General features: G+C 39.5%; 2 protein-coding genes across 4 annotated transcripts; one reads left to right on the forward strand and one right to left on the reverse strand.

The window, feature by feature from the left end:
• Positions 1-9,309, forward strand: trpv6 (transient receptor potential cation channel, subfamily V, member 6). Of its 2 annotated transcripts, none has more exons than XM_026185398.2 (17): positions 1-114; positions 287-434; positions 530-627; positions 715-837; positions 1,406-1,546; positions 1,708-1,806; positions 4,896-5,071; positions 5,166-5,312; positions 5,419-5,498; positions 5,604-5,739; positions 6,509-6,595; positions 6,690-6,766; positions 6,859-7,024; positions 7,177-7,243; positions 7,342-7,610; positions 7,705-7,811; positions 8,770-9,309. In XM_026185398.2, the coding sequence occupies exons 2-17, from the start codon at positions 304-306 to the stop codon at positions 8,999-9,001; spliced, it is 2,136 nt and encodes a 711-aa protein (XP_026041183.1). In that variant the 5' UTR covers positions 1-114; positions 287-303; the 3' UTR covers positions 9,002-9,309. The 2 variants fall into 2 exon arrangements, with proteins under 2 accessions (XP_026041183.1, XP_080164494.1); XM_080308368.1 differs by having other exon boundaries at positions 9-109.
• On the reverse strand, positions 9,256-14,750 carry LOC113032464 (C-type lectin domain family 6 member A). Of its 2 annotated transcripts, XM_026185400.2 has the most exons (7): positions 14,535-14,750; positions 14,189-14,287; positions 11,153-11,260; positions 10,741-10,869; positions 10,231-10,382; positions 9,998-10,095; positions 9,256-9,722 (listed from the first exon to the last, which is right to left on the reverse strand). In XM_026185400.2, the coding sequence occupies exons 1-7, from the start codon at positions 14,623-14,625 to the stop codon at positions 9,593-9,595; spliced, it is 807 nt and encodes a 268-aa protein (XP_026041185.1). In that variant the 5' UTR covers positions 14,626-14,750; the 3' UTR covers positions 9,256-9,592. The 2 variants fall into 2 exon arrangements, with proteins under 2 accessions (XP_026041185.1, XP_026041184.1); XM_026185399.2 differs by lacking the exons at positions 14,189-14,287; positions 14,535-14,750 and adding an exon at positions 11,341-11,542.

Raw genomic sequence — 14,750 nt, forward strand, 5'->3', positions numbered from 1 at the left:
CAGGGATTTCATCTCTCCTCGGGGACATTTTTAAAGGTGGTGTGTCCACTTTTGAGTGTTTCTCTCAGTGTCACCAGAGATTGAGGAGCAGCAGTTTCATTGCTTAAGGGTGAGGTAAGACTGAAAAGATTTACTTTAATTTATTAATAGAAAAAACTACCAAAATGAACAATTTTTTTTCCACCTGTGGATTTAGACTCCATAGCATTTATTTTTCACCCACTCTACTTTTGTCTTTCTTGAGTTTCTTAAAAAACATTCCTAACTTTTCGTTTCACAATTCTAGTCAAACCTCAGGTGCCAATGTCACCGTCTTTAGCCAGATCTGCTCCGAGCGAGCTCAACCATTGGTGGAGCCAGCTGAAGTTTCGCCTTCAGAACAAAAAAGGATGGAATGAAATGCTGGATGAGACATTTCTGCTCTACACAAAAGGGTAAACTCCTGCTGACGCCACTTTCCAGTACATTCAGTTTTGTTTAAAGTTTTACCATAAATCTGATTTCTTGTTTCTGTCCTTCTGTCCCTCAGTGTGAATGACATTCCTCTCTTCTATGCGGCTAAAAACAACAGTGCTGGTTGCATCAAGAAACTGCTAGGTTGTGCATCCACGAATATCTTTGAGAGAGGTACGACTGAACAAGGAGTTTAAACCTTACATTGCTGCCTTTTTGGTGTGTTTTCCGTGATTTTAGAAGGTGTATCTTCTTGTTCAGGCTCCCTGGGAGAGACGGCCCTTCACGTTGCTGTTATGAACGATAACCTGGATGCTGCTGTGGCTCTGATGGATGGAGCTCCTGACCTCATTAACGAGCCCATGACCTCTGAACTTTTCCAAGGTTGACATGCAGAAATTCATAACTGCAAAACACCAATGCACATCATGCAGACTGAGTGCTGTGTGTAACTATATAGATGTCAAGTTGGCAGCTTTTTGGTCTGCAATTCAAATAATTCAGCTTATTAGCAAAATCTGTGAGATTTTTGATACAGTGGATACAAGGGCATGTAAAAGCCTAACACAACAATTTAAGCAGGTTTTTAAAAAATCTAAGGACCTTAGAAAGTAAGCGAACTTAAGAAACTTAAAGAAACTTAAAGAAGTCTTAGTCACTTTCTTTCTAAGCTCCCTAATATTTTAAAAAATATTTTAATTAGTCAAATCATATCGCTGAGGTTTTTTTTTTTTTTACTTCATTATTTTATTCATCTAACAATAAATCGATAAAGGGCAACAAATTCCAATTATGAGGCCTCATCTGCTGCTTTTGGAGAGCAAACCCTGTCAGGGTTACAGTGGTGGATAAAGCAAAAGCATTAAGTGTAGGTTTTACCAAAGCTGGTGAAACGAAAACCAGTGTGTTGGCAGTGAACTGATGTACACTTTCTCTCTGTGCTCCGCCTCAGGGATTACTCCTCTCCACATTGCTGTGGTGAATCAGAACATCGACCTGGTTCGTCATCTGATTAGTCGCGGTGGTGACGTGTCCACACCTAGAGTCACTGGTCTGTATTTCAGGAAGAGGATAGGAGGACTTATGTACTGTGGTAAGCCAGCATGAGTGAACTTACGTAAAGAAATGTTTCAACCATTAATTACAAGGCCAGTGGCAGGACAATAAAACCCCAAACTGGTCCCAACATATGTGATAAAAACAAGGCAGAGAGAGATTTTGTGCAAAATAACAAAACGCGTGGCTTTTCATCAGGCGAGCACATCCTGTCTTTTGCTGCTTGTGCTGGGAATATGGATATCATCTCCATGGTAATCGATGCAGGCGCCAGCACCAGGATCCAGGATTACAAAGGTATGAGCCCTTGAGTGAGAGAAGATCAAGTATTATTTTACACTGCTAGGAAATTTGACTGTGTGACTGCTTAAGCCACAAAATATTCTGCATCCCATGTGTTATTAGGGTCTTATTTTTAATTTGATTTATCACAGCATTGTCTAAAATTCTCACCACTAAAGGACAAAATCAACCCTGATGGGTTTGCCACTAATTGCAGCTTTCTGGCACTGGTCTTGTAATTTAAACTCAAAGAACCTCAAGAATTACTGTCAGGCTCAAACTAGCAATTTTCTTATCTAACCAACAGCTGAAAATGCAAAAAGAAAAATTGACATCAGCCTGAAAAGGTAAAAGTTTCAGGCTTCTTTTTTGTCAAAGCTAAATTATATTGAGGAAACTGTTCATATCAAAGACACTACTGAGGCATTATACAATACAATACAATACAATAAAACGTTATTTGTATAGCACATTTAAAACCAGAGGTTGCCAAAGTGCTTCACATAATCCAATAAAACAGTAGTAAAGTACAAAGGCGGATAAGCTAGCAGGTGGGCGGCATTGTTTAAACAAGCATACAAGTACACAAGTACGCAGATAAGGAAGCAAGACTTAACGATAAAAACAATAAAACAATGTAAGTAAAAGAGTAAAAGAGAGGAAAGGGGAGGGCAAGAAAGTACAATTAAAAGGCATGCTCTAGGAGGCCGGGAAGGCTAAGCTAAAAAGGTTTGTTTTCAATCGAGACTTGAAGGTCTGGATCGAGTGAGACGCGTGAATAGTATGAGGGAGGTTATTCCAGAGGTTAGGTGCGGTCACCTCTGGTTTGCAGCCGTGACCTAGGTTGCACCAAAAGTAAGACGATCTCAGTGTTCTACTGGGAGTATTCACGCTAAGGAGATCAATAAGGTAGCTAGGTGCAATATTATTTATGATTTTACAAGTAAGCAGTAGGACTTTGAAATCAATGTGATGTTTAATTGGAAGCCAGTGGAGGCCAGTGAGAATTGGGGTGATAGACTCAAGCCTACGAGTACCAGTTAGAAGGCGAGCCGCGGCGTTATGGACGACTTGCAATCTATGAAGAAGGGCAGAATGAATCCCAGTGTATAGGGAGTCTAACCTGGATGTGACAAAGGCATGGATAAGCTTTTCTAGATCCTCACATGGTAAATATGGCTTGGCCTTAGAAATTAAACGAAGTTGATAGAAACAAGATTTAATAACAGAGGACACATGCTTGTCAAGTTTAAAGGAGCCGTCCTGGTAAACACCCAAATTACTTGCAGAATCGGAAAGATAATCAGCGAAGGGCCCGAGGACACCAGTTAGATGGGCTCTAGGGGTGTGACTGTCAAAGATTACAATTTCTGTTTTCTTGTCATTAAGGGAATTGCTCAGCAGCCAGTCTTTACCCACATAGCAAAATTGGTATGACCCGGATCTGGCCCACACAATGTGCTTACACATGGCCCACATACCGCAAAGAACGACGGCCCTTTGGTGGCCCAGATCAGGTTTGCCAGATGTGGCCCACACATGGGCCAGCACAAGGCCAGTTGCAGACACACTGGTCTGTGTCCGGCAGCCTCGCCTCTGTCAGTGCGCCCCAGGGCAGCTGTGGCTACAATGTAGCTTGCTATCGCCAGTGTGTGAATGTGTGTGTGAATGGGTGGATGACTGAATGTAGTGTAAAGCGCTTTGGGGTCCTATGGACTAGAAAAGCGCTATACAAATGCAGGCCATTTACCATAACATGAGAAAACTCTGTTCAGACAGTGAATGGACTGATTCTTATATGGCGCTTTTCTAGTCTCCCGGATTACTCAAAGTGCTCTATACAACATGCCACATTCACCCAATCACACATACTTTCTCTTAACTGAGTGCTACCTAACTGCATTCATACACATTCACATTCTTAACATGCAGACTAGATAAGCCAGGGCTGGAACCACTAACCTTCCGATCAGTAGGTAAACTGCTCTACCGCCTGAGCTACAGCCACCCACTGGTGAAGATGAGTAAACCGTAACTTGGTTTTGGATAAAGTGTACACTCACAAACCTGTCAAACCTGCATTTGAAATCTTGGCTACCATAGCAGTATCGTATTGCAACATGGCATTTGGGTCTTCTAACTAAAATAGGAAAATAGGAACATAAATAGTGCCACCATTGCCAGACCTGGCCCACATCTGGTTGACATACACCCTGCCATGACACCGGTCAGTCAGATGTGCCACCTTGATGCCAGATCTGGGCCAGACCTGTTTTCTATGGGCCCGGGCCACATAAACCAAACCACAATTGAGCCAGATATGGCATGCCATCGCATAGACAGTGCCATCTATGCCAGGCCTGGCCCATATCTGGATGACATATGTTTTTACATGCCAGAAGTCAGCCAGCAGTGCCGGCTTGATACCAGATCCGGGCCAGAACTGCTTGCTATGTGGGTAACTTCACTTATACAATCGAAGAAGCGAAGCATTGATGAAGTATCACCCTCAGTCATTTCAAAATAAATTTGAATGTCATCCGTGTAGCAATGATAAGAGAGTTTGTACTTTTCAATAATATGACCAAGGGGTGACATATATAGAGAAAACAGCATAGGACCCAGCACAGACCCTTGAGGGACACCACAGGTAACAGGGGCAATGGAAGAGGAGTAGGTACCCATGGTGACAGAGAAGGACCTCTCCGATAAGTAGGAATTAAACCAACCAAGGACCATACCTGTAATGCAACCAGATGTTCAAGCCTTATTAAGAGAATGTTATGGTCCAACAGCTCAAAAGCAGAGGACAGGTCCAACAAAACTAAGGCCGCGGGGCACCCAGAGTCAGTAATTAAAAGAAGATCATTGAAGTACCTCGAGAGTATAGGTTAAAAATTAAAAAAACATTTTTAAATGCTAAACTAATTGTTGCCAGTTTTTGCTCACATAGCTAAATGTTTCAGAGTAATGACTGATTTCTGGTTTATGGGGACCTTCAGGAGGTTAACCCAGCTGTGCATATCTGAATATGAGCGTCTTATTAACAATTAATAGCTTTCTCCTGTCTTCTTGTGCCTCCTGCGTACACACTCTCCATACAGGCAACACAGTGCTTCACATTTTGGTCTTGCAGCCCAACAAGAACATTGCCTGCCAGGTCATTGACTTGATTATGGCACGCGATGCAGAGCTGGACCAGCAAGTGCCCCTTGATATGGTTCCCAACTCCCGAGGCCTTACACCTTTTAAGCTGGCTGCAAAAGAGGGAAACACAGTGGTGAGTAGTACCATGGAAGATTCACATGGTGACCCAAACATGAAAGGTGGAACAGATTGTTCCTAATCTCATCCTAACCCCCTGTCTCTTAAAGATATTCCAGCACCTAGTTAACAAAAGGCGTGTAGTCCAGTGGAGTCTGGGCCCTTTGACCTCTCACCTGTATGACCTGTCCGAGATCGACTCGTGGGCCGATAGCATGTCAGTGCTGGAGGTCATTGTGGCCAGCCAGCAGAAAGAGGTACAGAAGAATATGTAGGTAGCATTCAGGAGAAAATGCTAATTGTTATCAGGAAGTTAGTTCTGACTCTGAGATTTTTTATATCTCTTCTATTTTTGCTCTCCAGGCAAGGAAGATCCTGGAGGTCACTCCTGTGAGGCAGCTGGTTAGTCTGAAGTGGAACCTGTATGGGAAACATTACTTCAGGTAAGATTTTGTTAGTTTTGTTAAATCTGAACTAAAATACTTGAATTGTACACATGTCTATTGCTGTTTAACACACTGGGTTTCTTCCTCCCTTTTTGTTGTTAGGTTTCTGCTGTTTCTGTATCTCTTGTACATCGGGACTTTCACAATGTGCTGTATGTTTCGCCCCCTAAAGAACGCTCCAGAGAACTACACAACGTCAGATGCAGACAAAACTGTCTGGGTTCAGAAGACGCTCAAGGTGGGCCAGAACTATGAATTATCATAGACATTAGAAAACCTTAAACAGATCTCAACATTTTACTCACTATACTGTTTGAATGAGACACCTAAAGTGAAATTTTTATGTTCAATGTGCTGACTGTTTTTGAACTATCCCAAAAATATAATTAGATTTTTATTACAGCACATTTATTTTAAAGAGTCATATTTCAGATTAACCTTTTGGAAATAAAATATGAACATTTATAAAACTGACTGCCTAGAAGTAACATTAAACCAGCTCTCACGTGTTAGTACTAATTATTATGATCCAAATAGTCGACCGAATCTGCATAATGAGTACTTTGATTTAGTTTTCTACCCTCTTATCTTTGTTTAATTTTTTCAGTTTGTACTTCTATTACATGAGTTTTATGGAGTTGACGTTTTGGGTGTAGATGTTTAGGTCAGTCCCCACTAAAAATTCAGATTCCTCTAATTGAATCCATTATTACCCCCTATTTTCCCAGTCCCCACCTGCACTGGGGCCTGCTACACATTTTAGGAAGGCAACACTTTCATAGCGTGTCACTTCTACTTTGGCAGTTAGTACTTCCTGAACTACAGCACCACCAGAGGTTTTTTTGCCCCAAATTACTTCAGCCATAACTTACGTAAAAATTAAAATACATAAGATCCACTAAATGCATGTGTAAATGCCAAACTTTACACCTACATAAGTTACACTGTCAGACAATAATGAGATTTTAATATTTATAACAGCATCATTTCCTCTTTGTCCACCTCAGGAGAGTTATACAACACATGGGGATAATGTGCGGCTCGCAGGAGAGATTATCAGCGTCATTGGAGCTTTTGTCATCCTTGTGCTGGAGGTGGACATTTAAAATATGCTTTTTGTTTAAAAATATTCAACAGTACATTACTGTGAACTGTTCTGACCTCATGCATCCCCTGTGCTCCTAACAGATCCCAGATATTCTGAGAGTTGGAGCAAAGCGCTACTTTGGCCAGACGGCACTGGGAGGCCCTTTCCATGTTATCCTGTAAGCAAGCACACACACCCTCTGAGAACCCAAGCAAAGCATAATGTTTGGGAACACTGCCTAACCTTGCTGCCGCTCTTGTTTTTGACCAGTATCAGCTATGCCTGCTTGGTGGTGCTGCTGTGCGTGTTCAGAGCCTGTGAGGTGCAGAGGGAGGCCGAGGTGATGGCAGTGTGTTTGGTCCTCGGCTGGTGTAATGTCATGTTCTTCGCCCGTGGCTTCGAAATGCTTGGCCCTTACGTCATCACGATACAGAAGGTGCGGATGGGTTTCTACACGAGCTCCATGAGTAACAAAAACATGAGTTTGCTCTGCTCACACACCTGCTCACACATGTTTTCATTTGTTGTTTTGGTTTTTGAGGTTTTACATTTTCAGACTGAGCTCGCTTGTGTCTCGTTTCCCCCTAGATTATATTTGGAGACCTGACAAAGTTTATGTGGCTGATTTCCATTGTGCTCTTTGCCTTTTCCACCTGTGAGTATATTGTTAGCAATAAAAATAAACACAAATTTTACAAAACATTCTTTAAAGGAGACCTTCCTGCTCTCTTACAAACATTTTTTTCTTCTCAGCCCTCTGGATAGTCTACATGACTCAGGAGGTAGATTCCCTTCCTGCGTATCGCTCATATCCCATCAGCCTCTTCTCCCAATTTGAGCTCAGCGTTGGCCTCATCGATCTGCCTGTGGACCACACCATCCCTATACCTGCGATTGTCCATGTGTTGCACTGCACCTCCTCTCTGGTTTCCCACATCCTTCTGCTAAATCTGCTCACCGCCATGATGAGTGACACACAATGGAGGGTGGGCCAGGAGAGAGATGAGCTCTGGAGGACTCAGGTAACAGGGTTATTACACACACATGTGTAATCACCTCTTCAGCGTGCGTTAAGCATTGCTGTGTCATGTTTACAGCTGTAATGTTGTTATTCAGGTGGTGGCCACGACGCTCATGCTGGAGAGGAGGCTTCCTCGCTGTCTCTGGCCTCGACTTGGGGTCTGTGGGCTGAACTATGGCCTGAAAGAGTGCTGGTATCTCAGGTAAGATGCAACCTTGTGTCAGGAACAGACGAAAACCCACAGAAATCACCTAACACAGCAGAAAGGGATGTTATCTTTAAAAATAAAGTCAAACAGGAAGTTTGTACAGAAACGACAGCCACAGCTCATGTCACGCTATAAAATGCTCAATTCTTTTTTTTTTATTGTCGTTTTTATATTACTTTCACACCTCCTAAGGCTACACTGCATGTTTTTCTTAGTCGATTCTTTTCATTTTTGCGTCCGTCTCATCAAGGTTAAAGAGGAAAAACATTCAGCCTGGCTAACAAAAGCTGCCTTTCAGTACAAATCAATTCAGTCTATTTCTCAACACATCAAATATTCCTTTGGTTGTGTTTTTTCTTATTTTATCTCAACTGGTGAATGCTCATATGAAAGAAAACATGAAACAAAAGCCAAAAGCTTGAAATTCGAAGTGCTGTAACTCAGTTTTATAAGTTCTTTCTACTCTTGACATACAACTTTGAATGCAAGCCCTTGTTTGAGCACAAGCTCCTGTTTGTGAGGGCCAACCAATCAGAAGACAGGTAGTTTAAAGTGAATTGGACAAATATGAGTTGCTCCAAGCCAGTATAAGACTAATAAGGATCATTTTGAACTGCAAGTTATGGAAAGCTAGTGTAGACAGGGAAAATGTGCATAATACACCCTTTTAAGTGTAATAGTAGGTTATATATGTATAAGTAGGGGGAAAAATATAGTATTAGTAATACGATAAGAATGGTGCTTCTCACTGCAGGCACAGCATTACTCATGGGTGAAGTCCATCAAAGGCTTTCATTTAGTGTCAGTGGGCAAAACTGTTTTCCTTCTGTAAGTGAATAAGCTTTTTGTTTTGTAGGTGGGGCCCCAAAAAAAACCGGAAACTAAAAAGAAGAGTGTAACATAATTAATTTTGAAACATGCGTGACTTTTTCTTTATTCGTCTTCTTTGCAGGGTTGAGGAAAGAAATGACTCCATGATGCAAAAGATGCGGCGTTACGTAAACGTCTTCTCCAAAGAGGATGAAAAGGAAACGGAGGGAGATGAAAATTCTGACTTCAAGGGAACCTTGAAGCTGAGACTTAAAAACAAAGGAGGATGGTGGGAGCTGGTTCGACACAGCGCTTTAGGTTTGGAGATGGAACAGGATGAGCCAGAGGAGGAACAGAGCATTAAATATGTTTAGAGAGAGATGCCATCTAACCCAGAAGTTCCTTCCTATCATCAACTTTGAGTCATATACATATTAAGTAGATGTAAAGAATTGCTGAATTTCAGTGACCTTGGGGTGAAAGAACCACACTATCTTGATTTTTCAACATAGTAAACAGTGCAATTATTTCCGCAGTATTATGCCATAGAACAGACTGTGATTTTTATAGAAATATGAAAGATGTCTAGCAGGAATATATGCTAAAAAAAACAACATAGAGATTCATCTTATCATGTAGGTAATGAGTAATTTTATATGAGAATAAAACTTTCTTAAAACAGTTTCACTGTCACTTCATTTGTAAAGCAGACAGCAGATAATAAAATCATACAAAACAAAGGAGCAAGGCACTTACAAAGCTTTACAATCAAATATTAGAGCAGAAATTATTCCACACTAAGCTGCAAGAAAATCTACTGTAAATAAACTGCTAAGTGTCAGACTTAGCAACTGTTATCTAAAAAGCTTGTTTATATTTCTTTGCTGGATACTGGAAAGAGATGTCTTGGCATGTTATTGTTGAATTTGATGCTTGCTGGCGGAACAGATTTGCTCGCGGTTCTTTTACAAGAGCTGCAGCTGACAGATGAAGTAAGTGGCGACGTTGCAGGGAGCTCTAATCCAGTTTCTGGCAGATGGGCCTGTGCTGTCTAGGATCCCACAATTCCCAGTTCTTGGATCTTCTGCCCAATAGCTGCAAAACAAAAGAAAGAGTCATTAACTATTATTCTGCAATCTATATCTGGATTTTTTCTTTGTTTGAACAAAGTGTCCACTTTATTAGGTACACTTGTAATTCAATTTGCCAGCTGTGCAATAAATATTTTATAAGCTTATTAACACATGTACAAACACCAATATGCACAGTGCAATAGTGGCAACCCTGATCTAAACCACAAACAACTATGTCTAAACTAGTCAATTGTCTGTTTTAATAACTATTTATAGAATCATTTATAGAATAAAGACCTCTCTTGCAGCTTTGTGCTGTCAACCCAGGTCCATTCAGTGCCTTTTTTAATGGTGCCGATCCAGTATTGGAGATTCCCTTTCTGTGTCAGAAAGTCCTAAAAGAAAAAACACCATTGATGCGTAACTATTAGCAATTATTACCACTTCATAAACTGCTTGCTTGTAATATATAAGCATATAGTTAATAACTCAAGGAAGGAAGAGAGCGGCATAAAAGTTATCAGATTCACCTGAACTTCTTTGCTTGTAATAACAGCCAGAGATCCCCCTCTGGAGGTGCAGTTCTGCTCGCTCTGGTGCCACTTCAGTCTAAAAGTCGACAGGAAAAAGCACGATCGGCCAAAGGTCATCCACCCATCACCACACATCCGGCAGCCATGATCTGGAAGCAGAGAGAACAGGAAAAGCTTATTTAAAAAACAGGTTAATGAAAAAGTAAAAAGCTGTTAATCAGACCTGAAGCTTCCCACACTCTTTTTTTCCTTTGCATATTCAAGGGTTTTGCTTGTGATTTAATTTTCATCATATTTTCATCTTTATGCATGTATTTTTTCAGTTGCACAGAAATCTAAAAGAGTCTCAATTTTTCCTGTTCTATAAACAAAAAAAGAAGCCAAAGAAGAACACGAACTTGAGTCGAGACTTGTTTAAAAACTAATTTGAATCATTATGAAAGCAGAACTATAGCTAAAAACAAGGTGATTGAGAAAGAATCCCCCCCACTTTTTGTGCCTGCTCACGTTTAATGTGAATAGCTGGGAACTGGGCCTGGCAGTTCTCGAAGGAGCATCCTGGAGCAAACGCAGGTACTGCTTCTTTAGCTGTTGCACTTTCCTCTACCACCGGGCAGACTGTGGGTCCAGTTTGCACTAGAAATCAGAGCACAATGGGAGGAGATTTGAGAGAAGGAATAATGCCCTGAGGCTGCAGCAAAGCAATAAGCAATAGTTTTACTCCTTTGTTATGCACTGTTATGAGAAATAGAATTTTAAAAATCCATAGCTGAAAACAACTGTGCACCATTTTGATCCTGCTCTGCCAGGACCTTCAGTCTTACGTAATCTGCTTTGGTGTTATAAACATGGTGGTGCCAGGAAGGGTTTGTTATCACAGCGCTGACATGAATTCAGATCCATGGCTGCAGCTACTCACGTTTCAGGCTGAGGATAATGACAACCACCAGAAGGACGATGCACATTAAGGTGAGGAATAAGCACACTCCACGGTACAGACGCACATTTCCTCCAGTCGGTTCTTTGCCTGAGGAAGACGACATCAGATAAATGTTAATGAGCACAACAAAGACCGCCATGAAGCCTGCAAAAGCTGCAGCTTCCTACCTTTCTTCCCCTCCAGTTCAACCGATAATTTGGGTTGCAAGTTTTCATCAGCCTCATCTTTCTTATCCTCACCGTAACTGCGGCAGAATTTAATATACATGGAGAAAAACGTCCTGGTATTTGAGAGAAAGCTTGTTTGCTCTGTTGTGCTCCGTCTTCTCTGCTGACTCAAGACTGGCTGCAACAGTGCAGTTATAGGACGCCCCCTTTGTCTCATCACCATAGCAACTTGACCTTCATAGATTCCTAAGTTATTCATGGAGCACAGTGCCTGGCTTGTCCTTGAATGACCCAAACTTTAAACTCTCTTCCTGTCTCTCTCATTTTAAACATTAGTCTGTGTGTGTGACAAAGTTCTGAGAAAAACACAGACACAGCAGACTTTCTCCTTCAAAACAGCAGATAACTAATTTCAGATCAGTATTTATGTCTAATGCTTTGGAGATACGGAGGATGCACACGTCACTGATGCAGATTTAAAACATTAGTCTGTAAATATCATGTTATAGTACAAGGTTTTGCAAAGAAAGAGGACGTGGGTGACGACTTAATGAAGCACAAGAGAGCAAGACTTGTTTGTTTGTACCTCAGCAATGTAATAAAAATATCTTCCATTAATCTAATTAACAACATATTCTTGTAAACAAAACCATTATTTGATTTCACCAAATTGCAAAAAAGAACATGACTCGTGCTGTGATAGCTTTAATTGGCTTTGTTGCCTTTTTGCGGGTTAGTGATCATAAAAAAGTTAGACACATTGCTGTGCCATGTTGTCATGCCGTCTTATGTACTTATTTATTTATTTATGCAGCTGTTGTTGTTGTCTTAACGACTAAACTGACTCACTACAACAATAAAGAACGATGGAAGTTCAACACAAAGGCCAAACTACAACAGGTTGTGAGTAATGTGGTTAGAGGGAAGTTTAGTTAAAATTGTTCTTTGTAAAGACACACAACAGACAGACTTCCTGTCAGACCGTTTTGCCTTCAGGCTGTGGGCGAATTTTTATTCGCACTGGGTTACATTAACAGCACAGCAACCTCAAACTACATGTGGTCTTATCATAATGGTTGCACGCAAATTGGATTAAAATGATGTAACAGATGAAGGAAAAACTCATGAACTAAGCTTAATTAACCAACATAAATTATAGCAGTAGCATTTCATAACAAAGCCCAGATCTTACAGAGTAATTTTACACAATTACGTAAGTAATTCTTCTGGACTTAGGATGTAATTTGATTAACTAAACATACTTACTTTTAGTGATACTTAGCATTTACAGTTGACATACGTGAAATTTAATTACTATAGGTATTCTGGACAGTTTCCAGTATATACCTACAAAGAGAAGAGTAAAGAGAAACTATTATTTTATTTAATTTAATATAATATAGTAATATAATATATATTTATAATGTAGTAAGGGAGGTTCAGACCCTTGACGATACAGCCAGTACCTTTGATACTAACGTGTAGATAGAAGGTAATTATTAGTAAAATATTCTATATCACATTTTACTCTATAAGAGACATGAAAATTAATGCTAAACAAATGATTAATAAAGAAAATATTTTTGTAATTAATTGATTATATGATAACATAAATGATTATACAATTAAAAAACTAAACAAGAAGAGGGCACAATAAGTTTTTCTCTAAAGTATCCCAAAGTACACACTAAATGAAAAACATTTTTTTCACCCTTCTTCTCTTCTCTCCATTAAAACAGAAAATCCTGAATCCCATGTTCTGCTGAGCCTGCTTAAAAGCATTTTTAGATACTAAAAATTGCACAATTTCCATGTGATTTAGACAAATTAAACCGAAAGCGCATGACAATAACACCATAAGTTGCGAAATCATGAAACGCCACCAATATATCTAGTTCTATTTTCCTGTATATTACTCTTTAATGGTAAGATTATTGATTATGTTAAGTAACAGTTTTATTAGCAGTGGCAGCTGTATTAATACTGCTTCTAATTATAAGACAGCAATATTTCAGAGTACCTTATATTTCAGGTAAACTTACATTGTTACTCCGCAGTGATTTTCATTTTTCTACTTTTTAACACAAATTATTTTTTATATATATTGCAATATCTCCAGACATTAGTAAAAACACATTTTCTTGATGCATATCATTAGCATTATAAATGCATGGGAAAAACTGAGGGAGCTTTTTATGCCGAAACAATTTACTTAGGACAAAATGGTCAATAAATTCATTTGTTTTGAAAAGCAACAAATAATGTATCACGTCAAAGATCATTGTCTTAATAAAGACAAGAAATCTGCCTCTACATTGTAAGTTTTAGTGTAAAACAAGAAAACATCAACAATAAATCACTAAAAATAAAAAGACGGTCACAGCCCTAAATACTACAAACTGAAACATTTAATACCATATATCAAATATTCAGTACTATATTTATTTGATAATCCTACAAAAACATTAAAAAATAGTATTATACAGACTCTACAGTAAATTCTACAAAGATTTAAACATGCGCAATTTCACTGCAATGGTTACTATTATACACATTTTACTGTAACTGGTGATGCGGTTTGAAGATTACCAAAAAAAACCCACTTCTGCTTTTTTTTTTTCTTTTCTCTTTGGCTGAATCGTTTTTGTGAGAAACCAAAATATTTACTGCTTTAATTTATCTCCCAGATGGTAGATTATAAAGACAAAAAACACATTTATTATTATTCTGTATAATAATGATACTAAATCCTGTGTTTTACCTAAAGCACGTACTGAAAAAAGAAAGAACGAGCCGAAACTGGGCAACCAACCAGCTGAAGACACAAATATTTTGTGTAAAACTGTACCCAGTATTTGTTTTCGTGAACCAGCCGCAGAGAAAGCTTCTGAATAGACATCCTCAGATGAAATTTGCAGTTTGGCGTAGTGGTCTTGTTCTGCTTCCTCTAAAGATAAAAATACAGATGGACACATTTTAGCAAGAGAAATGAACCAACTGTGGTCGGCTTTCAAATAATCTGGATTTTCTAAAGTAAACTTTTTTAAAAATCTCAAAACTTTAAGGATTTTCTTTTTATTAAACAAGTTTTGAATCTTTTGCACAGTTTACTTACTTTACATAACATTTGCATGACTTGTATACATAATTTTAATTTAGACTTTGGTACAATGTAAACAGCTTCTTTTTTTTACCTTCTTTTTTCACCTCCAGCATCGGTTCGCTCGGTCCTTCATCCCCTTCTTTGGCTTTTTCCGTCTCTTTGGGGATCTCTTGCATCTCCATGGCTCCCCTCTTCTTGTTTTCTCACAGTTTCGATTTTGCTGGAGCTTTTCAGACCTGCCTAGTCAACTGACAATGAGCTTATGTAACTTGTCATGCAGTTGCACAGACACTAAGTGACTTAGACT

Source organism: Astatotilapia calliptera, chromosome 11, assembly GCF_964374335.1.
Source record: "Astatotilapia calliptera chromosome 11, fAstCal68.1, whole genome shotgun sequence".
Classification (NCBI taxonomy): Eukaryota; Metazoa; Chordata; class Actinopteri; order Cichliformes; family Cichlidae; genus Astatotilapia; species Astatotilapia calliptera.

Excerpts from the sequence above, each read along its gene's own strand:
- trpv6 (XM_026185398.2), top strand. The coding sequence starts at position 304 with ATGTCACCGTCTTTAGCCAGATCTGCTCCGAGCGAGCTCAACCATTGG. Across the intron at positions 5,499-5,603 it reads TATGGGAAACATTACTTCAG|GTTTCTGCTGTTTCTGTATC; the intron begins GTAAGATTTTGT and ends TTTTGTTGTTAG. Across the intron at positions 7,611-7,704 it reads ATGAGCTCTGGAGGACTCAG|GTGGTGGCCACGACGCTCAT; the intron begins GTAACAGGGTTA and ends GTTGTTATTCAG.
- LOC113032464 (XM_026185400.2), bottom strand. The coding sequence starts at position 14,625 with ATGGAGATGCAAGAGATCCCCAAAGAGACGGAAAAAGCCAAAGAAGGG. Across the intron at positions 14,288-14,534 it reads GCTGGAGGTGAAAAAAGAAG|AGGAAGCAGAACAAGACCAC; the intron begins GTAAAAAAAAGA and ends TTTTATCTTTAG. Across the intron at positions 9,723-9,997 it reads AGCACAAAGCTGCAAGAGAG|CTATTGGGCAGAAGATCCAA; the intron begins GTCTTTATTCTA and ends TTTGTTTTGCAG.